Source organism: Neolamprologus brichardi, chromosome 6, assembly GCF_056152115.1.
Source record: "Neolamprologus brichardi isolate AB-2024 chromosome 6, ASM5615211v1, whole genome shotgun sequence".
Lineage (NCBI taxonomy): Eukaryota > Metazoa > Chordata > Actinopteri > Cichliformes > Cichlidae > Neolamprologus > Neolamprologus brichardi.
In genome coordinates, this window is record NC_142109.1 from 16,979,967 (window position 1) to 17,007,279 (window position 27,313).

General features: G+C 38.6%; 1 protein-coding gene across 1 annotated transcript in view; it reads right to left on the bottom strand.

Moving 5' to 3' along the window:
• Window positions 1-27,313, bottom strand: part of ctnna2 (catenin (cadherin-associated protein), alpha 2) — a 321,242-nt gene that overhangs the window by 245,859 nt on the left and 48,070 nt on the right. Inside the window, exons 3-6 of the mRNA XM_006787177.3 lie at window positions 21,577-21,772; window positions 17,548-17,714; window positions 16,585-16,704; window positions 15,279-15,545 (exon numbers count right to left, since the gene is read on the bottom strand). Coding sequence (XP_006787240.1) covers window positions 15,279-15,545; window positions 16,585-16,704; window positions 17,548-17,714; window positions 21,577-21,772 — 750 coding nt within the window. The remainder of the gene's footprint in view (window positions 1-15,278; window positions 15,546-16,584; window positions 16,705-17,547; window positions 17,715-21,576; window positions 21,773-27,313) is intronic.

Below are 27,313 nucleotides of genomic sequence, written 5' to 3' on the forward strand. Positions count from 1 at the left end.
TCGCGCTTTAAAAGCTAAACTCTCACACAAACATATGTGTGTCTGCACTTTTCCAGTTACAGAACTATTTACTTAATACCAGCACTGGCTTTTTTTAATGCTAAAAGAGGGTTGTGGGCTAGCACAGACTGTTAGCAAATCTGGCCCACAATGTGTTTTTATCCAGCGCTGTTGCCACGGCATTATATGTGTCTTTATATACCATAAAACCTGCAGTCAAAGGGTAGCAAGAGCATTTAAAGTCAATATAGATTTCACTGTACAACTGTATAGCGTAATTACACTGATGAGCAGCTGTAGGATCAAAGAATCAAGGATCAAGAAACTGTTTTATTTACTACTTATTTACAGATTCATTTATTACCATTCATTCATGTTAATCTTAGTGTGCCCATGGCAGATTTCTGCCAATTGAGGTCTTTCGAGGTTGCTGTTTCCACCGTTTTTTTTTTTTCAAAGGTTCTATGAGTGAGAAGCATTAATATGTATTGCACCAGCAGGCAGCTATTTATGTAAAGAGATAATAGTGGAGTAATGATTTCCTAGTCATGGATGTGCTCTAATCCAAGTTTCTCTCTTCAGTGTTTTGGTAAATGTTCCATGTGCATTTGAGTTTTTCTCTTAGAAGCCATTAGCCAGCCCTGCTGCCATGCCTGGCCATCCCATAAAGTGCGAGCATGAAAGTGAAAGTGAAAGCAGGATGGCAGACCAAAGTCTGGAACATTCAAACAATCAGTCAAGTGAACCATTTTTTTTTAAGTTTAAAGTTATTTATGTTACCAAATATGTCTGTGCACAGGGAAACAGAGAGCAGAGGAGAATAGCAGAATAAAGGTTTTGTTTCTTTAACTGTTTTAGGAATCTGGTTGTCAGTTTGTCTTGTAGAGTCGGTGCCTTGGCTTGCACTACTGTTCCTACCTGTGCTTCTTTGTTTGGTTTATTTTGCTTGTGAAAGAAGCACATAAACGGCTGTGCACATACTGAGGAAGTAGGACAAGAGAGGAAGAGAAAGAGACAGAGAGATACCAGACATGGTAATGCTTAAGAATTCAGGCTCAAGGTATTTACTAGCAGACCCTGCAGCAGGCTGGCAATCTGGAGCACTAGGACTTCTCCCAGTGGGTTGCTTCACCTGCGAGGTGGCAGTGAGAGAAGGAGCAACAAAGAGAGTTAAATCAAATTTGCTGCTTTGATTATTTATCGTACTGGTATGTATCACATCATGGGTCCTGATTTTACCAAATCTGATGTCGTGTTTTATCAGTGACAGCCCAGTCCTGTCACAGGGACCTCAAGGGTAGGAAAAGTTAAAACTAATGGCACACGAGTACACGAGCTTTCCTACGTGTCAAAAGAGAATCATACAGGCAGTCACCTGTAGGATGACCTGATAAAAGCAGGCAAAAAAACATGAGAAGAGCACAAAACAAGCAACCATACCATAAACCCTTGTGCACGAGAGTAAACTTGGGTTGCATATGTTCTATCAAACTACAAAGTAAATACTGAAAAAGGACTTTTTGAAATGATCAGCAGTGTGTTTTGTGAAAGAAAGCCTAGAGCACTATCCAAGCAGATGAAAAAGGAAGTAAGTCTGTGCTGCTGAGAGGTCATTTACTGCTGGAGATAAACGTAAACTTGTCCGACGTCTTGAATATTTTGAAATACCAGTCCATTTTGAGGAACAAGTCATCAGTGTGTAAATTATAGTTTGGTAATCATTACACTTTCCAGCAAGAAAGTGATACCAAGCCAAACAAATCTTTCTTGAGCAATTGTTCCTGAAATACATTTGAGAGGTATTTTTTTGCCGGTTTGAACGCCACTGAAAAACTTGGGTGGGATTTACTGAAAGCACTGAAATCAAAAAATAACATTTACTATAGCTATTTAACTGTTTCGGCTTAAAATCCACCAGAAGCTTATCAGAAACACACAGAAATATTTAACAGCAGTCGTAAAGTTCAGCAAATTATTTTTAAATACTGATTTTGGTCATTCTATCTGGAGCACCATTACAGCTGTAGTAAACTCAGTCTGCCCTCAAAAGTCAAATACATATTTATGCATTATATACTTTCTTTTAAATCCATTAAAAGTGGTGATTTACATGTTTGTATCTTCAGCCAGGACCCTTTTGGTTTGTCATTTGATTTCTTGTTTTTTAATGTTTCATTTCTTGTGACATAAATGAACCAAATAACGATAACGATACACACCAGGTTGCAGGTTAAAGGGGTTGCACAGTTTCACAAGAAAAAACAGAAAAATGTTTTCTGTTTTGTGATGACTGGCAAAAACACAAAAATACAGGTTTCAAACTGGTGGGAGAATAACACACCTGGATTGTGATGCCGAGCCTCAGAAAAGGATTGTGAGGCCTGTCCAGTTTCCTTTGGAGCGGACATAAATATACATATCTCCCATAATTGAAATCCGCACAGGCACACAGGGACTTGTCTCAATTTGAATATGAATACCCTTTTCTTTTTATTTTCTGCCTTTTCAAATTCTGCCTAGCAAAACGATAACCCCAAACCTCACTCACTGCCAACCCCTTCAATAGAAATCATTTTGCTAGACACTGCCTCTGTCCCTCCCAATAACCCAACCCTCTTCACTTTTTTTTTCCATTTCAAATCAGCTGTGCACAAATCAGCTCTCCATACAATGGCTTGAGGAATTTCACAAAAGCATGGCTTCTTTAAAGAGAAGATAGACCTTCTACTACATATAGAAAAGAAAAACAAAAGCAAAATGCAAAGTGAATACATCTCCAAGATGATGTTAGTCAATGTGGTAGAGGGTATACTTTATGTGTAACATTCCTGTAGATTAAAGATATTGTGTAGAAATACTCGGAAAATGCATTCCTCTAGCAGATTTTAGACAAATACAACCTTAATCCAACATTTAAAAACACAAATTATGTGTTACTAGGACAACAATCACGATCATAATCTGTCTTTCTTGCTTGTATCTTTAGGATGAACTTACAGGAGCTAAATGTCTGTGGGTTTGTAATATATGTTTAAACACTATCATATGTTGTTCGTTGTTTATTCAGTAAAATGTAGGTCTAAATTATAAAAGAAAATATGGGTTTAACTGATGTGTTTATGCTTATTTGAAAAAATATATATCATATTTTGTCCCACTCTGACCATGAAAGTGGTGTAAAATGTGTCTATTTCAGTGTATTAACTGGCATTGTTGCTATTTTGACCTAAAAAGCTCTAACAAACATGTTGACGGAGTCTCTTGAGCAGAACATTTCCAGAGGTGATGCTTCAAGAATTGAGGTATTTTAAATTGAACCTTGTTTACATCCATGCTTGCTAGCTCAATGTGATCTCCTTCCCTGTCTTAGTTGTAATTGTGCAACATATTTTGTGTGTCACCTCCTGTTAAACAGTATAATAGTTTAACACATGACTTCCCTCCACTCCTGAAGGTCCACAGGGAATCTATAAGAACCTGAATCTACAAATTAAAAATACTGGCTTGGGTAAAACTACCAGTTTTACCCCACAGCCTCGTAGTAGAAACTCTTATGGTATCAATTTGAGGCTCCTACGTCTTATTGTTCTTGAGTCATGAAATTCACAAACAAACGTACCAAACTTACACCTGTCTTTCCCATCAGTCGTTTACGGCTGAGGGGTAAAATGGTCTCATTTTACAATTCTAAATTTTCTGTCCGACTCTCCTGTCACACAAACCCAGAGACTGGATGGCAACCATCTGACAACTTTCAATCAGTAGAGCAAAAAAAAATGTGTATTCCCCAACTGATTGCAAGAGGTTATTGGATGTTGCTGGCAATCACTAGTATGCACTTACTTGCAAAGAAAAAGTACACCTTTCTGCACCAGAAAACTCTTTGTAGTTGATTTGGCTGCTAGCAGATTTCTATGGTTGCCAGTAGTTTGCATGGAAGATGCAAAGAGTCAAACTACTCACTACTAGTGATAATGAAACTGAAAATTGTGATGCACAACGGAAACAGAGATGGTTCGTTTTTAAACGGAACATTTCATCTCTACAAAAATTTAAATATACTGATTAACGAAAAACTCTTTGGAGCATGAGTTAGGTCATGTAACACCATGAGTGATAAAAATGCAATCCCATTATTCATTTGCATAAAGTATTCCCTCATTTCATCTGCATTTAAAGTAAGACATTTCTCTGTGTCTCTGTGTTCTTCTAAATTGTTCATCTGATCTGCTTCACACTCTGCGGGTGAATTGCCGGTGACCTAAGGCAATCAAGTGTTGAGTGTGAAGTAGGTCGGATGAGCGTTTGTCAAGAAACATAAAAGGAGATCCATGAGTCAACAGTAAGTGCCTATGATAAGGCTGGGGGTGAATCATCAATCTAACAGACGTCACTGAATACAACACTGACGCATCAGAAAGATCATTACATGTGGTCATGCTTGCTTTAAGAAGAGCTTACAGTGATGGGAGATAATTCATATTAGCAAAGTGACAGGACACCAGAATAGGAGAATTCATGGCTGATGCAGGGACATGACTAGCCTACTTTGCAAGGCATGAAAAGCTACTTCTTGTCCTCAAAAAGGCAGATAATATTGCTGTCTTTATTCAGCTTTACTGGAAAATTATTTGCTTAATGTTAAAGTATTTCACAAAGTTTGTTGATTGAGACAAGAATTAAGGATACATCATCAGAATATTCTCTAGGAAATACGCAACTGGGTATTTACCTCTGTGAGGAAAGGCAGTGGAGCTGTGGTACAGCCAGCCAGTGGGTTTGGCAAGGACGGAAGGATAATTTTCTCAAGTTTCTAATTTAACTGCTGCAGCTTTTGCAAGACGGTGTTCAGAAGAACTCATAACCTTCAGCCAAGACAGATTTGCAATTGGACGCCATTGAGGCTGAAAGTGAGAAAACAACTGCACACAGTGGGAATGTACACACAGTGGATGCTTTAGTAGGCACCATTACAAGATTTAAAAGACTGGAAAGGGGATAAAGGGAAAAGATGTGGAACTAACAAGATGAAGGCATAATGCTGGGAAAGCAAGAGTATGAAAGAGAACAGTCAATTTCACTGCAGCAAAAGAAGTCCTGAAAGCTATGCTGATGAGAGGAGATGCATCATCTGGCTCATTGCTAAGTTGTCATTCAAGGAGTGTTTCCCTTTCAACTTCTGAGATGTAAAACATGAATTTAATGAAAACATACACTTGACTTGTTGGGAATGGAAAATACTCTTTGTCCTTCACTGTATTTAATGTCTTTAATTTAAGTAAATTGCATTTATTTTTATTTTTTATACATTTAGGACCAGCTTGCAGTCTTCAGTTCCATAGTGGTTATTCTATAGACATGGAAAATGATTTTTGTTTTGCCGTGAAAGAAGACCAGGATCTCCAGGATTTGAAGGAGCTCAGCTCTGGATGATTGCTGTATGTGGATGTACTTACTGCCACAGAACTCTCCATTATCTCAAAATGACAGCTAAATTGGCCCGTCAACAAAGCTGCATTCATCTTAGCAACTTCACTGGTGCATTAGTGCATCTTCCAAACATAGATGAGGGATATGGGGCATCGCTTCCATTCTGGATGCCACAGGGGGAAATTAGAGAGTTTCTGAGTGCAGCACTATTTAAGTAAGCATGCTCGACTATTGGTTGGTTCCCCTCGCTTGTCAAAATCCCAGTCGGGCACCTTAAGTATTTTTATAACTGCCTATAGATGAAGAGGGGGAAAAAAAACTAAGCCCGGTACATCCGGGGAACAAAGCCCTGACAAAGAAGGCAGCACAGAATTGATGGTGTGTTAAAGTACTTCTTTTGACTGCTTCAAATTCAGCTTCCCCTGTGACTCAAATAAGGCTTTTTTTTTTTGGCATTTATTATAAAACAGAAACACTATCTACCCATGCATGTGGATCATCCTTGTATTAATCCAGTCAGGAACTGTCCTTGTATACTTTGACATACATTTTTATAGTTTTGATGTCAGACACTTCAAATCAGAGGCATTAGCGTGAAAGGAGTTCTTGTGCAACTACTGACTTGTCTACGGTCTTTAAGCAAAAGCTTAAGGTGGCAGCTGAAAACTCTGACTACACAGAATAAAATCTAATATATGGAAGGAAACATAACAACACATTAACCTGAACGTATGAATTACGTTTGAACAGGAAGAAGGAAAGCCCCAACATGTGCAATATAGAGACTATAGATGGAAAATTCTCTCTCTGAGATGTTGAACGAGTGCCCGTACCGCGTGCCTCCGCTTGTACCTGGAGTGTAATTTTATCTCCCTGAGAGACTTGTAAATTTCTTCAAGAAATGCTGCATAATGTTCTCTTTGGAAGCATTTTGTTGAACATCGTTATTCACTAAAAATGTCCAAATAATGGAAATCCTCAAGTTGACGTGATGTAGGCGCCAAACTGTATTTTGTCTATTGTGACCAGCACTTGATAAAAGAGTCTTTATTTAATATTGTATAGACCTTTGACTGCCAAAATCTCTGTAAATGTATTCCAACTTCCTTCTATACAGTCACGTGTCCGTTTATATGAGGAACCAGGACTTCCTTCCTGCCAGATGTATTCCGTTACAAACATTCCTTTACAAGTGCGAGTGTGTCGCACTTTCAGAGTCATCAAAATGTTTCCCAAACAAATGTTGCTTTGTGTGACTCTGGAGGACAGTGAGACTGACCTTGAACCAAGAGGCTCTCCTAGTTGGTCTTATCTTTTGCATTTACCTGTTCAAGTGCTTGGTGTGAGTATGTGTTTATGTGTGCATACAGTATACATGTATTGCATGAGCAAGAGCCAGCACGCCCCCGCATCCATGAGACTGAACAGAGCTGAGTGGGCAACCTGGCATGTGAGACACTGATAGAGAAGACCTTGACTAGAAGGTGAGACACCTTAAAAAAAAAGGAAAAAAAAGAAAAAGAAAGTAATTTGCTGCACCCACTCAGACATCAGGTCCCAAGAGTTTTATGCGGAGAAAGGTCTGAAGATGCAGTATTTCACTTCAGTTGCTTAGACTGAGTGTCTGTATATGAAGAGAGTGCTAAGGAGAGACTCAAACTGCTTGTTTAATCATTTCCTTCATTCTAGCCGAGAACATGGTCAGGAAAAAACTGTCTCTCTTTTTACTAAATATGAACCAAGAAATGAAATGCATAAATAAATAAAGATATTTTTAAAAGTCTGTGAATATGGGAGTCTGTGTTTTTCCGAAGCATCTGATGTATTACAATATAATGTATTTTCATTGTTTTGTGTGCATCATGTGAATTCAAACTGCCAAAGTGCCTTGGCAGAACATCAGTCAGTCTAATCTAACAGGACTAAAACTATGAGAGGAAATAAACAAGTAGGGCTGAGTAATTCCTGAAAGCTGCAAACCGGGCTTTATGGGAAGAGTAGGTGGAGAGAAACAATGGACCTTAGACTGTAAGCGCCGACTGTAACGAGTATGGATCCTGTTTATCAATGACCCCTCCCACTCTCCGTCTGCTTCCCTCACAGTTTGCTCATACCTTATTCCCATCAAGACAAGACAGGCAGTGGCTAATTACTGTACAGCAACAAACAAACCAATACTTCTCTATCTCCCCGGTCATGTCCCATTACTTCAGTTTAGTCCCCCTATTCATATTTCTCTTGACAGGTGCATCTGTCCATAGAGAATAAGGCAGGGTTGTAATCGGCAGGCAGAGGATGTTGTAATTAAGAGGTGTACCTCTGGGCTAACATATGATTCAGCCAAGGTGAAAAAGACGGTGGGAGTGGAGTTTATTGAACACGCCAGGGCTCCTGTCAATAGCAAAGCCACTTGGCACTATGTTCGATACTGTTAATAATGCTTAAGGTCTGTGAGCATCTGTACATGATTGGGCATATTTATGTCTGACCTTCCCCAGCAAAGTGCCGCTGAGATGATCGGGATATACTCTTTCTTATCTGCCAGCTGCTCACAGGTAGCTTTAAAATTTGTTGATCACCCACATAATCAAAAGCAGGAGAGAGAGACAATGCAGAAAGAGAAAGTGTGTGTGTGTGCGTGTGTGTGTGTGTGTGTGTGTGTGTGAGAGAGAGAGAACGAGAGCGAGGGAAAAGAGAGAGAAAAATAAGAGCGAGCCTGAAATGAGACAGTGAGGATAGGAGAGCCCAGATTGATATAGCAATTACCAAGAAAGCTATCCCTCAGTTAAGAATACATCTACATACATTAGAGCCGCGTTTCTACCTGCCACCATCTCTGTGTCTGGTCCAAGAGTATCTCATCCACAAACGCAGTATGCGGAAAGGTCATCAGTGTGCAGTCACTGTGTATACACTAACAATGAAGACCCTGTCTATTTTCCATTTTGCTCATACCACAAGACGAAGAGATCCATAGGAACGACGAGGAAAGAATGAAATCAAAATGTCAAAAAGAACACATGAAAATCTTCATCACATGCACATATTTCACACAGACGGGCAGACAGACGGACAGAAAGGGGAAGAGCATTTTCCCCTCACTGTTGTGATGTCTGTGATGTTTACTTGAATTCCTATATTAGCTGTAATTCAAAGATTCTCAGTGTGTCATCCTATAAACAGAAAGGTGTCCAATTACCTGTCGCTACACAGACGGACGTGCAGCACTGAAAAGTGACTTACACTAGGAGCCAATGCTTGCCACGATGACATTCAAAGAATGGCTTTCATGCATACTTTCTTTGAGCTAGCAAGTAAATCCGGTTAGAGTTAGCCCCTAATGTATGCAGGCATATGCTTGTGCAGTGTGACTAGAGGCCCAGCAATATATGGAGAAGGGTTTTGCATAAAAATACAATGGTGCTATCAAATAGGCTCAGAGCACGCATGTAAGCAAGCTAGCATTTCAAACACCTCTATTGGTTCAAAACAGATCAGACAATGAAAACAGACAATGAAAACAAAAAGAGTGAAAAAAGAGAAACAGAAAAAGAGACAGAGGTGTGAGAGAGTGAAAAAGATGCCGTGTAAATTATCCCCTAAAAAAAAAACATGAGGAAAGAGGACAAGCAGATGGAAAAATAAACCATGGTAAAGTGATCCAGTGCGACTTGGATCTCTGCCGCAGGCTCAGAGATCTCCTCTGTCCGTGTGTCTGCAATGTGTGTGAATGGAATATGTTTCTGACTGCCTGCGCGTACAGTACACATGCAGGCACTAAGCACCATTCACAGTGCACTCGGGTCAGGGGCTGTTACGAGGACATAACAGGAGTAGGGGTGAAAGAAGGGTATAGCTGAGGTCTTCTAACTGTGTTGCCCCTTTCTTTGTAGAAATGTGGATGAGAAGAGAGCAGCATTTGTGGGGCCATATTGAAAAGGCTCTATGTGGTAATCTAATAGTGAATTCTCTTTGACGGAGCTCAATTCAAGGCATCTACATGCATCAAAACGTCTCCGAATCAAAAAATAGCTTCAGTCTCATTAACGGTGCAAAAAAAAGAAAAAAAAACATACAAGGCAATGCAGGCTCTTGCTCTGAGCAAGTCTACAATCTCTGTTTCTAAGGAAAAGGGGATAAAAATGGAAAAAGATATAGAGAGGGTGGGGAACAGGAAAACAGAGACTGGGCAAGTATTAAATGTAATTAAACACTGCCACCTGCTGGTCACTGCGTGAACTTACGATAAGCTTTTAGGCTGAGGGTAATATGTTTGAACAGCTGCACATTTGACCACCTGTTTGCACTGATCCACACAAAGCAGATGTGGCACACAAAGGACACAGCACTGGACCAAATCTGACATAATATTAAGGAGGAGAAAAAAAAAACGTTCAAATTCAAACAATGCTATCGTGTATCCCTGCTCAGAAGGAAGCAAATTTAATTTGCTGGTTGAGAGGAAAGAATGAAAGCTGAGGACGAGGCAATCATTTTGATGCAATCACAATTATGTTAAAAGACACCAACCTCATTTTTTTCCCCACTCCACTTGGCTCATCTAATCGAAGGCGGCAGCAGCCGCAGCAGCAGAGGAATAAAAGGAAGACCATCTATAACTCATACTTGTGTTGGCAGGCTCTTCCTAGCTCAGTTACATTACCCGAGTCATAGTGTATCTTGTGTTTTTTCATACTTAGAAGGTCTCTGCAAGAAGTACTTACTTTACTGCTGTTCGCTGCTGCTGCTGCTGCTTTTATGTGACACTTCAAATGAGTGTGAGAGAGCACGAAAGACCGACAGTGTCACCATTTTAAAAGGCTGCATCAGATCCTTCTCCTGTTTGACTGTACAGAGATAAGGAGGCTCAGAGTAGGAGAAAGGCAGCGAGAGACAATAAGAGATTGCTTATTAAAATGTACACTGGGTGAGTGCAACAGTCTGTTTCCTCCCTGTGCATAAATCCTCATAGCGAGTGACCGTTTTCCCCCCACAGACGAAGTCATTTCTATGTGTGCATGTGCTATAACAGCTTACATGAAGCATGAATAAAAAGCCATAGCACGTCTGAACATCTTCTAAAATGAATTCATACCTACACTGCCTTGGCATATATTGAGGTCTAATAGAATCGCTACATTGTGTATGTGGGTTGTGACCTAAAAATCAAAGCATGTGTGTGCTACAGTGTGTCTTTACCCACATTCCCCGTAGGGCCTCAACTCCATCTGTCCTCCCGCTGAGTTCAGATCCTCAGAATAAAGACTTTCATTCCAACATGACAGGGTTTTTCCTGCATAGCGAATTTAAAGGTAGCCACTCTTAAACGCTGTGCTGCCTTTCCCAAAGCCTGACCATGTCTGCAATAAAAAAAAAAACTATTTTAAGGGTGTTAAATCTATCACTGTCGACTATTATTGCAGAAAAGGAATCAGCTGGGGCCGGTGGAAAATTGAAGAGATAATGGACCGAGGTAGCAGATGGCTAATTAAGAACATAACTCGTATTATTAGTAAAAATGAGGTCACGTGATTTAAAAGAGAGGGTCCCGTCTGTATTTTAGCCATAAATCACAACAGAACGCGTTGTCAATCTTGCTAACGTTAGCCGACTTACTTCAAGGCTCGGCGTGAGTTATCGTCCATGCTGGATGGCATTTATATGATGTATGAGGTAATTGGTAAATACTATTTGATATTTATCGTTTGAAGATTGTTGATAGCAGCTCCACTTAAACTTAACTGTGTTTATCTCTGTCATAGTCAATCCAGTACAAACACGCACATCTCTTTAGCAGCCTTCATTAAATTTAATTAACTTCACTAATGTTCAATCAGTTCTTTGCCATCATTGAGCCTGGAAAAATCCCGGATCACACATTTATCATTAGAAGCAACGGGAATTTCCACAGCATATTAATTTTCTATACCAAACCAAAAACTGGTGTTAACATTCAATGTCAATAACATGAAAGCTATATTCATACTTGCGTACTTTAAATTAAACCTCTTCCCAAGACATTCAGTGTATTTCAAAAGACGCTCTAGAGGAAGTCCTTGATGGCGAGCTCTTAAAGGTAAAAGGGAGACAGGGAGCTAATGTCACCTCTTTGTTGTATGCCAAAAGATGCTGAAACTGAGTAAATGTGAACTAACGCCGACCTCCCTTTTCTCTCTAAATAGATCTTATACGTCTGTGTCCTGTGTTGACTTATTTCAAACTAATTCCAGGTGTCAGTAATTCCAGGTGTCTAGGAATAAATGAGGTCATTCCTTCTTTCCTGTCTTATTCCTAAGCCGCCCTTTCACTCCAGCTATAGACCAGTGTCAAAAGATATTGAGGGTTTGTTGAGGCATCCTTGCTAGTTTTTTTTTTAAGTTACAAATGTATAGAGTCTTCAAGTTGTTTTTCTTTTCTTTTCTTTTTTTGAATAACTACCCACACAGCAGGTACTCCATACTCTCACCTCTTTTATAGGTAATTTCATATTCTTGAAATTAAGATGGCAGAGATGAAGGGTACTCTACTTTCATTCTAACCAAAATGAAAGGCAATGTTATAGAGACCACACAAAAGTCAGTGTGAGACTGATATAAATCACTGTACCCTTTAGTCATATATCTACATTTTTGTGCAACCAAATTACCTTTATTTCATAATGTCAGTGTCAGGAGACTGTGGGAAACTGCGGTAACCGAGTACAGAATCAATGAGTCAAAGCTGATAGTCTAGGCCAAATTATGATCTCTCTGGTAGAGGGAACAACTTGTCTATATGTAGTCACTCATATCCATTAGTGAAACGAAATGAGTACCATTATACTGCAGCCCTTCCTCCAAAAACCCACCCACTGGAAAGAGACATTTTACCGTATATCTGTCACAGCAGTCAGTGCTACAGTCTGCTCTTCCATCCATGTGTCAAACCAATGCACAAGAGTCAAAGGATTAGAAGCCGATCAATGGCGAGTCAAGACGGGGACTATCTCTCCAAAACAGATAAAATCAGGAAACTCAGCAGTATCCAATGGCATTTGATTAAAACACGGAAAGCAAAAACACATGCGCACCGACAGGAATGAATGTTCATCACTGTGTACAAAAAAAGATGTACAGCTACTTTTGCATTGGAAGAATATATAAACTGAATATTCTATACAGTATTGTGGGTATGCGTGCATGTGTTTTACTGCTCAGCACAAGCCGTTATTAAATATATTCGCACTAAACATGTGCTGCATGTGCATACGCAAAACCCTTTAAGCATCTCGCCTCATAGCTTAGTATATCACTTCATTACTATTCTGAGAGGACCTTACCATAGTCTGTGTCTCTGTTGTAAGTTAGGAATTAAACATGCACCAGCTTCGGGCGGCACAGAGGGCCTAGCAAAGGGCAATTTGTCTCATTTAACTGCTGGCTGTCTGCCTGCCGAATAGAATCGAATTATGCACGTCTTTTGCTGTTCTAAAAAGTCCTACTGTTTTACATAAAAACAGAGTCAATATGATTACTTTAGGCCATGGCCCTGTGCAAAATAATAGGATAGGAAGTTCAGAAGAAACTTAAATATAGGTCTCTGTCTAATCCTTCAGCACAAGACAGCTTTTATTTTCTAATATTCAGCTGTCTGTGTTTCACCCTCAGTTCTCTTCAAAGCTGCTGCATTGCAATTTTAATTCCCAACTGTTACCACAAGGTGTCACTAACACAATGCAAACTAGCAATATTTGGGGCCAAAAGAAAGTACTGAAAATGGCACTTGGGGGACTATATTTCATTTACTGTGGAAACACACACACAAACGCACACAGTTTGTTTGAAGGGGTGGAAACTTGAGCTGCCAAAGAGTTAAAAAAGAGCTGGAAATATAAATCAAATTGGAAGAGAAAGCTTCAACATGTAAGTGTGGGTTTAAACACGTAAGCTAGAGTAGATCATTTCCTCCGAGTTAAATGCTGATTACTCAAAGCCCTACATGGAACACAATCTCCCTGAAAATACATCAAACAATATATATGAAAGTGGGGCTAACGAGATTAGAGAATGCATAATTACAGTCAACTTTTCATTCAACAATGTCATTTTCATTCCACATGGTCTATTGTGATTTATCTCCTCACATTTAAGGAGACAGTTTACACAGAGAGTTTTTTAATGTAATTTTTTTAAACAACAAGGTTGTGGGATCTAAAAAGGCCATTGTTTATTGCACTTCCCATTGTAAATCTGAAGAGTCAAACCAAATTGTCATCCTTAAAGTCTAAATTGTATTTAAATAATATTACACATAAGGTTGCATATCTTAGCCCCCTAAAGGGTGAAGCTGTAAAGTTTTTTTTAACAGTTTGTTTCTTCTATAAATATATTAAAAACAAATCCAAAGCTAAATATTCTTTCATCATGAAAATATTATTTTCTGTGAGGTAACTAACTTGTTGTGTCAGCTCAGTAACACCAAACAGAGAAATACAGTCGAGCAGAATCGTACATTATCAGGTATAATGTTGTATCATTAGTGTACTGGGTAATAGGTAATAGACTGCAGGGCTTTTTAATGTTTGTATGGGGTTTTTTGATAAGCAGATTAAGTGAGATTTGAGAGATTTGAGAGAGATTTTGTTAGTTAATTCTTTCAGCTTTTGGGACTGATACTGTCAAGGATTATAGTTACTTAAATCAATGATAAAACATTTTATGCAGACAGCAATAAAACCCATTCATTGATAAGAAAGGAATTTTTAAATATGATTTATTTATGTCTAATTAACATAACTGTATGTACACAGTAAGTGGAACATTGCGCTTTTCTACTCTGACCTTTGTAGCTGTGAGTGAAAACTGAAAAATATTAAATTCACCATATGTTGATGCAGAAATCTGTCCCAAGCTTGTTTAATGGCAAAGAATAAACTGAATTCATGTTTGTTTGTATCCAAATTTGAGTCAAAACACTGGACTCGACTTCAGAAATACAAAAAAATATAAAAAATATTATTTTTAACCGTTACAGAATCATTAAAAATATTATTTTGGTATTTACCAGTACTGTTAAGTTAAGGCAGCTGTGTCATAAACCTTACATTGGGTGGCTTTGCTATTAAATTTGTTACACACTGCAACATTTCATGTCTTGAAGTTATCTATTAAATACTGTGTACCGCAATATACCTTTCAGTAAATCTACATGTGAAGACAGTGTGATCCTGATCGGTCATGGCACAAGCTTGAATAATACTTTTATCCTTAAATAAGGGTCCTTCTAACCTATTCCTTAGTGGCTTAGTGACTCACTTTTCCTGGATTTCAAGCCCAGTTAATATTTTTTGTCAGAACATGTTTCAGGGAATTTAAAAAAAGAGGACTGATAGTTTTCAACATCTGGAGGACTTGATGCAAAAAGCCCATCCTGCAATACAGCACTGTTAACATCTGGCCACTAGATGGCAGCAGATGATGCTTTTCATGGAGGTTCCTGGCCATAATTGGGCCTATGATTGTGTATAATGTGAATAAAGATGATTAACCATCGCTGTACATGATTATTATTATTTTGAGTTATATGTTGAAAGAAAGAATATACTAGTGAGTTTTTTGTTGTCTGAGAGCCAAAGGTCAAAATATAGTCAAAATGAAAGGTAAAATATACAATAACTATTGTCCATGTAGTCATAGCATCAGTGATAACCTGTAAGAAGTTGCCCACATAAACACCCAACTTTTTATATTACGCAGTACTCTTTGTATCAACATATCATGCAGAACCCTTGTCCTGTACTAGAGACGTGATATATATGTATGGTTTAGTCTTGTATTTTTAAAGCAGTACAAAAATGCTTGTTGACTTACATCAAATTCATTAAGGGCAGCAGCAAGTTCTCCAATGCCAGCATGGCCATGCTTCTCGTCAGTGGGTGAGGTGGCCTGTGCAGCACTTGAGATGCCTCCTATGGCCTCCTGGACCTGTTTAAACACATAGTCTCGATTGGCCCGTGTGGCTGCCACGTCTGGATGGCGCAGAAAGGCCTGAGAAGCCGTATACAGCATAGTGGCATTTTTCTTAAGGGCCCCACGTGCAGCTGCCATCTCATCTCGGCACTGGGGGTCTTTCAGCTCCTGAGAAGATAGCAAAGGTTTTTTGTTTTTTTTGGGGTTTTTTTCAGACAAGCGATAATAACAGTGTAACTTGCAAAACCCTGGAGTATTGCTTGAGAAATTGAAAACAGTGTGAGGAACAGGTCACAGTTGGGGAACTATATTGTTAAAAAACAAGTTCATGTCCCATTTGATGAATTGAATCTGATGAACTGGTATTGTTTCAACTTCACAAAGTTAAGGCAGCGTCAGCAGATCAGCAACTATAGAGCTGGGCAGAATTAGCCTCAGTGTTTTGCTCTGGTTCACCTCGGCAGCATGGGCGCTTGCCAACATGACACATGCAGGAAAAAATCCTCTATAAGCTTTTTGTCACACTGGGGGCCATATTAAAAATCACTTTGATGTGTAATTCTCCAGGATCAAATAAGCGCTGGTGCAGAGATTTTGCTTACTCTACATCCCAGCTAAAACAAATCCTACACACTAATAATCCGCACCATTTATAATTTGCTAAAACATTACAAAGGAGACTACACAAATGTGGCCTATTTACAACAGCTGTGAATTCTAGTGTTAAATGTTAATGACCAAAAATCTAAAAGAAATGTGTGTAATATTTCTGACTTTAAAATGATGAATTTTACAATACATTTTTAAACAATGTGTGTTGGCCATTGTATTTTTTTTATCCTATCCTATGCAATCTTTCAATTTTACTCCATGGCACAAAGAAATTGGATGTATTAAAGCTGGCTCTAATGAGACAAATGCCCTTAATGCAAAACAGATTAAACTGGTTGTCTGAAACAAACACTTAACATCTGCTAGAGAGTGATGTCAGATTATAGCAACATTTGTTTGCACAAGGCTTGCAATCTGATTGATTAAAGCTTTGAGTTGAGTTCGAGTTTCTAATATTTTACAGGCTGAGGCTTCAACTGTGACATTCCCTCGTTTATCAAGACAGAAGAAGAACGGCAGACACTTGGAGGACCTTTTATCCAAGAGAGACACGTTATTTTTCTGAAAGAGCATGAGACATTGGAATTCCAGGTACCTGCTGTCTCCGGGCTGCCACATAGTTAAGCTTCACCATCTCTTTCCCAAACTCTTTGAACCGGTTGGCCAGATCCTGCTCATTGGTAGCATTCTTTACTCCCTCCAGGGCTTCTTCCACCTGCCACACATATACGCACACAGTCTTTCAAAAACTTTGTGCACAAACCAGTAGACAACGTCTTAAATAATCAATATTAGTTAAAACATTTATTTTCTGTAATTGTAATATCTAATGTGTTTTTAGTAGTTGTGTAATTTCAGTAAGTGTCAATCCATCTTGCTGATATATCCTAACTATAAACCCATTTATCCCTGTTAAAAATGCTGCGGAAGATGTAATGAAAACGGGAGAAGAGACAGAGATAATGTTAAGTGGCCTTTGATGGTGGGGCTTATACAGGCTTGAGTTAAGTCCCTATGTGGGCCTGAAGAATGAGACTGGAAAAAAGGATTTTTAGTGTTTGTGCATTTGTGAGACAGGGACAAAATGAGTGACTGCAGATGGATGCAGGCATGAGTTTGATTCAGATTATACCAAATACATATCATTCTTTCTGGCACACTGTATTAACTCGAGTTATAAAGCCCAGAGCTACTGTCTAAGTGAATGAACAGCTCACGTTCTTCACATGACTACACTGAGAGTAGTTCATCACACCAGAGCACTATGCTATAATGTCCGTTTCCAGGATGCTCCTCCATTTCCTTATCTAAATGCAAATGTGTGCAGAGGTTGTTATAAAAGTCTGCACTGACTACACGGACTATACACCAACATGAAGTCTTTTTTGTTTACTGACCTTCTTTGAGCAAACTCTGCATACAAGTCTTAAAACCACGTACAGATTTGGAGAGTCAGTATTTTTTACACATATATATATTTAAAGTGTTGCAGTTCTAAGTACAGCTCCATCACAACGTAACCAAGAAGTATACTTGGTTGGGTGTTTACTGCACTTACAATTTTAAGGTGGGCCAGCAGCCTCATGACATCAGCCATGTCAGCAAGGATGAGCAAGCGAGTGACAGCAGAGAGCAGGGCGCGGGCAGCCCTCACCATGGTGCCACGCTTCACAGAGGAGCACGGGTCATCGGCAAACTCCGACGAGGCAATACGCATGGTTTCTCCTGCAAAATGGATAGAAGAAAACAGTAAGTGGAGCAGAGAGTATGATATTATCTGTGTGAGTGTGAGTGCATGTGTGTGCAGACTATAATCACCCAAATTGTTAAAACTGACTGAAGATTAAGTGTAATTAAGCTTCTTCTCATACAGCTCAGAGGTCATGAAGCAGTTTGTCAGAAAAACTACATCTTAGGCTCTATTAAAATTGCCTGTCCTAGCAACCAATTTGCAACCCGCTGACAACCTCCAGTTGCTAGGCAAATATATGTATTCCCCAACCAGTCACGAGAGAAGTTGCTTGCTGGTTAAATCGATCAGAAAAAGGGTGCTGCACCAAAAACCACCTTCTGATTGCTTTGGTTGCTAACTGATTGCTGCAGTCACCCACAGTTTCCATTTCAAAAGACCCAGCTTTTAGTTTGAAGGCAAATGTTCTCCTTCTGCAGTTTACATTGAAATTTCCAAAGTTTCACTGCTACTTAACAAGTAGTTTGCTAGCATGGCAACCACAGTAAGCCTTAGACACTTCAGCTTAGGCCGGGTAGTACAGACAATACACTAGTATGTATATGGCTCATATTTCTGCGCAAAACCCATCCCCCACATCTCCAACATTAAATCAAAGCATATAAAATGAATCTGAATACGCACGTGCATGCAAACATTGGTACTCTAAATAATTAGACATGTTCCACCTGGATCAGGAGAAACCTGGCAACAGGCAAAAACTGGCAAACCAGTTCTCTTAGCATAAATAAGAATTAGTGAGTAAACAAAGTTGTTTATGTTATGCCAGAGTGATAACCTCATAATCAGATAAACAGAACTCAGCATGTTAAACACAAACATGCGCAGCATGTGTTCAACTAAACACACACACAGGGACACACACACAGAACTGCAAATGAACTCATGATGATACTGGTAGTGCCATACGTCTGTCTGGCCCAGTGAAGAGTGACAGAGAAAAGCGTATTACTGAACCCCTCCATGGTCTGAAATCAGCATCTCTAATTTAATTTATGACAAGATGAAGGGGACTGGGACCCTGAGGTCACATTGAGAGAGGCCTGATGAGGCGATGACAGATTTAAAACCATTTTATAATTCACAATGACTTTAACTAGGCAGACAATTCCTTTCAAAGGGGCACGCTTCCAGCAGCTGCTAAAGGTCACTTAAACTGCGCTATTATTTTTTAGTCTGTGGGATACAGACAACATAGCATATCCTCATGCTTAATAATGTTAAGTTTAACATTATTAATATGAACTGTTCTCCCTGATGACCTGGTATGTACAGTACTTATATACAACCTACTAAATATGTGTGGTATTAGTACTGACGTCCTATTATTTTCTTAAAGTCAGGAAGTAAGTATTTTAGTCTAATATTTTTTTCAGGGACATATTTTCTAAAGAGTCAGAAAGGACTGTAAATTCATTTGCTTCAGTATAAATATGGCCATTTGCACACAAAAATGCTGCAGTGTTAGTTGAAAGCATGTCCTACATTTTTTAAATGTCCAAGAATATTTTTTAACACACCTTGTCACTTCGCTTTGCATGCCTAACAAGCGAGAAGATTAATCTTGAACCTTCTGATGTCAGCTGTGGTGATGACCTGTATGGTAACAGTCTATTTCACACCTCAGAAGAGCGGTGTGCCAAAGCAGTCAAGTCAATATTCAACAGTACCTGCAGCCAAGTATGCGCTGACAGAGCAGGATGAGGAATACGGCTACAACACAACATATGCTGAGCTCCATTTGCTCTTTCTGCTGATGTGGTTTCTGAACAGGGAATCCAATTCCATTCTGGGGACAAACATTTGATTCACATAAAGGCTCACTGACTCGCACTCCGCACAGAAAATAAACTTCGGAGAACTACAAAGTACTGTGACATTGCTCCATCTGTGTAAGCCACCAGAAAGTAGAGTATGATTTGTTGTTCGAGTGAGGCGCTGCATCCATGCAGATGTTTCAGCGACTAAGTTTCAAATCGTTAATGAGAATGGGCATCTATAATACCCTTAAATTCAGCAAGGTCCCTCAACATTACAGACAGTCGAAGCTTTAACGATGCATGACTTTAGGGTAAACAACTCCAGAACTAGACTCATTACATTCGTGAGGCTGCACGCACTGCAAGTGAAGCCTAAATCTAATGGGTACTAATCTGCTATATTTAATGGATTTGGCTTGCCACTTTTAACTCTCTGTTCATCTAAAGTTGAGCAGACAGCTGACTTGCTATGACATTCAAAACACTTAATACTTTCCCAAAACATTACATTTATGTCAATTACGCTCCCTATTCATCTAGAATACTAATACTTACACAACAAGAGAAGTCAGTAGGGGTCCTTATTTCAGTCATAATAGTAGTGAACATGGGTGTTGTACATTAATACAGTGTCTTAGCATAAGCCATTTCCCGACACCATTTTTGTGGTGACTTAATGGTTATTCCAGATACTGCGATCATCTGTGATTTTGTTATTTTCTGTTATTTTTCTAGCCTTCCCCGATGTGTCTTTCTATCTCAAGTTTGAGTATGCAAGTCTGTGATTTCCTGATTTATTTTGATAGCAGATAGTCTTGAGCGTGTCATGTCTAGTTTGACTTCTGCTGTCTCGTTGTCTTGCTATCCAAGTGTTTCTCATTTGCCTTACTATCCCTGTGTGTCTGTGCTTGCATAAATAGTGCTGTCTTCTCTTTGTCACATTGTGTGTTTAAACTCCCAGTGTGCTTCCTCGTGTTACTCCTGCCTCTGCATTTATGTTATTTTGTTTATGGATTTCATTACTAGACTGTTTATTGAGTCTTCCTTCATTTTATTTCTGCATTTGGTTTCTCAATCTTGTGATTTCCTGCTAGTAGGCAAAGTAATCGTAAGTAGGTTTGGGGTGTAGCACCATTCTTGCAACTGATTTCACCCAGCAGCAGGAAGCAATCTCCATTAATCATTCAGTCGAGGAATACACATTTTTCCCCACCAACTAAAGGTTGCCAGGTGGTTGCCAACTGGTCTATAGTCCTGTGTGAGTGAGACCTTAAATAGCCCATACAGAACTACTTTTGATTATTGGAATTATTTTGTCAACTACATATCAGTAACATTAATGTGACTACACTCTGAATTCCACATGCATCTCACACTTCCTCACTGTTCATCTGTAGTAGTGTCATGTGTAGCTGCAACCTGGACAGATTTGGTCTGTACAGATGCTCAATTAAACATATCTAAATGAAAGTATTTTGATTTCAGAGATTTTGATTTCATATGTTACAGAGAATAAACAGGTTAACAACCCAGTCTCCATTCCATTATAAATATATGCAAACTGGATGCTTGGAAATAAAGGAACTTTTTTTAATGTCTTTTAAAGTGTTTTGAAGAAAAAATATTTTAACCTCCTAAGACCCGAACTCTTCCACCGCATGCATTTTTAATTTCTTTAATTTCTCTTTGATATGATAATGTAAAAACAAAGAATTACCAGATTTTTTTTTACCTTACTTTTGTTTTTAGGAAAAATAAGAGCCACATATGAGGATATTCATTTAAAATTTCGATAGAACAGTAGCAGTATAATGTCCTCGTAAGTGGATATCAGGCCCTTGTAGAGCAAAATTGAATATTTTGGTCTAAATAACCCAAAATGTGATGTCCACATATGTGGATGTCAGGTCCTAGGAGGTTAAAGACAATAACTGATGTTCTAGAAATTGATGATCTAGAAAAATTTACTAGATGTCTAACAGAGAATAAGCATAAGGAATTACAGACACTAACAATCTTGTTATCTGACCAGTCACAATTTAAAAACAAAAATGAAAGCACAAACAGTCGGGCTTACCTTGCTTACGAACATCCTCCACAGCAGCAATAAGCTCCTCCTTGAGGTCCTGGCTGTCTTTGGCAATCTGCTCTCCCTTTTCGAGAAAGTTCTGGGTAGCCTGCTCAACAGACACTGCCAGGACGTGGGCCTTCTTAGAGCGTCCCTTCTTCTTACTGGATGGCCCTTTGTTGCTGGTGTTCACCAGAGTAGTCACCTTCATAAACAGGAGAGGAAAATATAAAACTTACTGAACACACTGATTTGCTGCTTGTTGCTATGGTGTATGGTCATCGTTGTTTCTGAGGTTATGGCACATAACCTGCACATCCCAGCAATTAAAGATAATGAGAACACCAAAAATAATAGGAAGATCCAGTATATATTATTTTATTATTATATTATTCTAAAACATTAAAAACTGCTACAACCTAGTACCTGTTACAGGGCTTGCTGATTATAATCTTTATACATTCATAAGCCACTGTATTATGTAAGCCTCCAAAACCAAATACAGTCCAAGAAACCCCCTCACAGCCATACTGCCAACCATCAGAGGATATTTTTGATAGCTATTATGTGATAATTAGTAGTAATTATGTAATTTTAATGACATTGTGCCACTGATATGGTAGCATAATAACTACCTATGCATAAAAAGAAGATCTTGTCAAAAACTGTATTATTAGCTCTGTAAACATACTGTTATCTAAACACTTTATAAATGGTACCCAGTGTAATACTGAAACACAATATGGGCAATTTTCCCAATCCTATAAAAAATGTAATTACACTAATCTTCTTTCTTTGGTTCTTTTCTGAATAATAATGTTTCTGTACATTCCATAATAATGCAGGGAGTATGACTTGTGCTGGTTTTGCACAAAAGAAAAAAGTTGAACGAAAACAAGATGACAAATAGTCCAAGCTTCGTTCATAATTTGGACCTTCACAACAACAATGAGGTTATTCATTCTAGATTCTATTACTGCTAAACTGTGTGCAGCATCAGTCAAGTACCTGTCTTGGGCTGCAACCACTGACAATATCCATCAGTGCTTTTGCAGGAATGTTGCAGGAACCCACAAACACAGATATATTTTACTAATACTGTTAGTCCATCTAACTGTATTAGTAAAACTTCAGTGTTTCAGGATTATGTTGTTTTTGTTGAGGTCCTGGCTCTGGGGAGGCTTGTCAATGACTGATAGTGTTCCTTTCTGTGTTTTTCTATCCAGGTAGGCTTTTAATGCATTGGCAGTGTGTTTGGGATCCTTGTCACCATGAAAAATGAAGCTTTTGCCAATCAGACACTTTCCAGATAGTACTGCATGTGGATCAAAATCTGACAGCAATTTTCTATGTTAATAACTCTGTGGATTTTGACAAAATTCCCAACATCACTGGCTGAAATTCAACCACAAACCATTACAGCTTTCATTGTGTGTTACAGATGGCTATCATAAGACCTTTGCCACTGATTTAGACCAGTCTTTTTCATCTTCTTTCCCATCGTTATGAATGGCTTTCTGAGAGCCACCCTTACACTGAGTGCATTTCTGATTAGGTTTTGGTGAACGGTAGATAGGTACATTTGCTCAAGGATCAAATGTATTTTCAGGTCCCGTGTCAGGTTTGATTGCTGGATTTTTTCAGATCCATGACTTTCAGATACTGTTCTCCTGTTGCAGACAGTCTGCAGGCCTGCCAAGTCTTCTTTTGTCCTCCACTTGTCCAGTTGCACATTTTTTAGGACACAGTATACATCATGCAGAGATATGCCAACTTTTTAGTAAATAGCTCTTTGTTAATCACCTTGGTGCACAAAATACTGCTTCATGTTTGTCAAAAGGTGTTATCTCTGTTATCTTTTTTTATAGATGCAAAGGAAAAATTGACAACAAATATAAATTTAAAAACAAGATCTTTGCTGTTGATTATTTTGTGTATGTGCTGTTTCCATCTTTGTGTAAACACAACACTGGTTCATCCCTTGAGTTAGCTTCCTTAACTAGCAAAAGTAACAATTCTGAAGATTTTCAGGTAAAAAGACAAGACTAAAAAAGCAGCCAATGCACAAAGAAAAACTTTCAAAGACCTTAAAAACATTAAAAAAAGAATTACTAGTACATCTGAGGGTATATATTAAGACTTTTGCACAGCACTGTAGTTATGGATTCTTTCACAACATTAAAAAACCATTTAGCTATCAGTGTAAAGTACCAAACACTGCACTGTATCAAAAGTGATATCATCATAGAAACAAAATGATCACCTCTCAAAGAATAACATCCTACTTTTAGCATAATTAAGACAAAATAATGAAACGACGAATACATTAAAGTCACTCAGCTTAGAGGGCAAGAGCATAACCAATCATTGCTGCTTGTACAGGCAAATCAGGACTAGAAACATTTGGCTGCTTATATCTTGGTGACACATTTGCTGTACATAATTATACACTCCCATCTAAAGCCAGGGAGGAAGTACATGGGCAGAATTGCTCATTCCACACTCCAGTCAGAGACTGCCTTTGGACTATCTGTCTGACGGCAGCTGAACTTGCACAATAGAGTGATATTATTAGTTTGAGGAATATATCAGAAGCTTTCACTCTGAAAAGCCCCTAAGAGCAAAGTTATGTCCTGTCAAGGCGGCATTACTTCAGGGCTTCTAGCCTGCAATATAAGCGTTAATGATGTATGGCTTCACTCATGATGGATCCAGGAATAGTAAAGCTGATAAAAGACCAAGTTAAACTTTTAGGTCATCGTGTATTTGTCTAGAAACAAATTCATGATTCAATAGCATTATTTTAGGATTTAGAAACTCTGATAAATCTTAACCATCAGGTCATCTGTTCAGCACCACTTGGCACAGTGGAATTAGTGCTCAATATGAAGTGCAATGATGTGTTTATTTCAATCCTGGTTGTTATAAATCAATAACTCATCATTATATTTACACATGAATGGACAGAAACACACACACAGACGTACAAACTCACACTCGTCTATAACACCAAAAACTCCCTTCACCTCAGAGATAAGGAAACACTCAGAGTTAGTGACACTCAAATAAAACCATTCATTAACACAGGAACACAATCAAAAAATAACTTCCTGGTTTTTTCAAGCAGATCACCAACACATTTTTTTGATTGTTGACAAAGATAAAAACCCCAAAAAACAACTGTAAGTTAATTAATTCAGTTATATTACAATTACATGACTACAGATAAAGTTACACAACAGCTAAGCTTAGCCAGCTCCATTGTTGCAAATTAGTCATTACTCTAGCGTCAATGGCTTGTGTGCATGCATGCACACACAATGCAGATAATGACAGTTCACCATGTTACTGCAGCATTTGAAAAAGAAGAGGCCAGCTCACCCTTTGTCATCCATCACATAGTAACATATGTCCAATGTCAGTTTGCAAGCTTACATTAAAATGACTTCTGCTCCAGTCCTGTGAATAAGGTATTACTAATTTTATTAACCCATTAACGGTGCCATATTATTATACCTACACTCCAAGCAGTCTTTAAGGTTTTGCAGAGTATGGATACGGTAATGAAACAAGCTCACAGTCCTTTTTTATTTAACTGATGTTAAGAGTCAAGTGTCTCTTATATGCATACGCATTCAACACATTTCTGATTTATGAGAGTTACATGTCATATACAGTCATTATAAAGCTCTTTGAATGCTCCACCAGGGTAGAAAGAGCTATGTCAGAACCAGTCCACATACCAATAAGCAAAAATTAAGTTTATCCTAAAATGCAAGCAGCTGCTGTTTGTCTCTCTTACTAGTTATTAGAGGCCAAGTTTGTAGAGTTGCCTTCTTATCTTGCCTGCATTAAAAGTTGATCAGCCCTTTTTGAACTTGAGTGTTGATATAATGTCTTATGTAACTCTTCCATGGAAGAGAACAACATACTGAGTTATGAATCTGTGTGGTTTATCTGCTCTTCAAACCCTCATCTATTCATAAACACAGGGTTGGCCTTTCAAATACACACAGCCATCGCTACTGTATCAGCCAAGCTGCTTTCCACAGGGAGAGAATCACTAAAGTCAAACTTAAGTGATGTTTTGTTCTGCAACAGTAGCTTAAAAAAATTATGTATATTTAATTATATCTGTGATAACCTCACAGCAGGCACCGAGTCGGAATCAACTCCATTACCTTCACACAGACTTAGCTGTATTGCTTTTGCCTAACTGTCCATGCATGCATATGCTTAGCTGAATATCTCAAGAATGAGCTCTAGAGAAGCAAAAATTATACCATTTTCACTTCATATTAAATAACTTTAACTTCAATAACAGTTAAAAACTGTTACCCATGTATTACACAGGCTATTTACTCCAAGAAGCACAAACAAATAATTAATTTTAAGGACCTACATGAATGGCCAGTGGGGATAATGCTAATTAGGCAAAGAATTTGCATCAGACTTAACAAACAAACATTACTGAGAGCAAAAAGCATTGCAGGGGGTATTTCAGTGCTTTTGCATGAGGCTGAATGACATAGCGATTTGAAGTCCTTAGATATTTAAGATTTTTACTGTGGCTGAGTCATTTAAATTCAATCACGGTCACTTTCACGCTGATATGGTGCACTACAAAAAGCCATTGCCATTCTCAGCCAATCAAGAAACAGGGAAAAATATTTGGAGGGTTCTGGCTCCAACCAGGAGAGATGGTGCTGACCTTAAAGTCACTCTCTAAGACTTGTAATGAATGCAAATTATGTGCAGTTTCCATCTTTAAATGCAGCGTGTGTCACATTAAACATAACCCGGTACTTACTGCTCGTCTAAAGATGTTGGCGGGGGGAAAAGTATGTAATAAAGGTACACATCATAGAGAGGTATAGTACCTGCTGTAGCACTGTGACACCAACTCATAACTCAGCTCATTGGCTTAAAGATATTTTCCGAACATCATGACTTTAACACAAGAAAGTCTGAATGATACATTATCACTTGCAAGCACAAAATAAGAACTGTGCTCACTGAATAATCGAATGCATGCCCCGAGGAAAGAGTTAGAAACAAGTAGTTTGCAAAATGAAAAAATGAAGTGAGCCACAATAATGTCTCCCTAGTGCATCCAAATATGCTCTGACACAAAACAAAATAAATTCACTGTCTACGCAAGGCAGCCTTGCCCTTTCTGGCAGCTGGTAATTGGCCCTCGGTAAGCCCATTTATCGTGCATATTAGCAGCACTGTTTGGACTTTATGCAAGACCACACCGAGGTTCATTCCAAACAACCACAAGTTATGTCCTCCTCTCAGCCTTAATGCACACCGCTCAGACACAGTCAGCCTTTGCTAGACTATTATCCTCTATGCAACCTGTAAAGCACACCCATATAGATCTGTCTCATTAAGCTTAGAAATTGTGAGTATTTCTTCCAAGATATTTGGTAGGGTATTTAATTCTTTAAGATTACGCATCAACTCTATGAGGTCATGTGTGAAATGATATACATTGTTAAAACGACAGGAGGCAGCGACTTGCGAGAGCACGTGTCAGTGAACCAACTTGTCAGTTTTACTTAAGCCAATTTTAAAATTGGCTTTCGCTAAGCGCATAAAAGTATTAACCAGCATAACATTAGTAATCGCATGAAAGCCTAAATATAGATGTCTAATCAGTAGATTTAGAATTAATTGATCAGAAATTATGGCATCAATGGTGGTATGTAAAAAAAAAAAGGCATAGTCATTCTGCACAGAT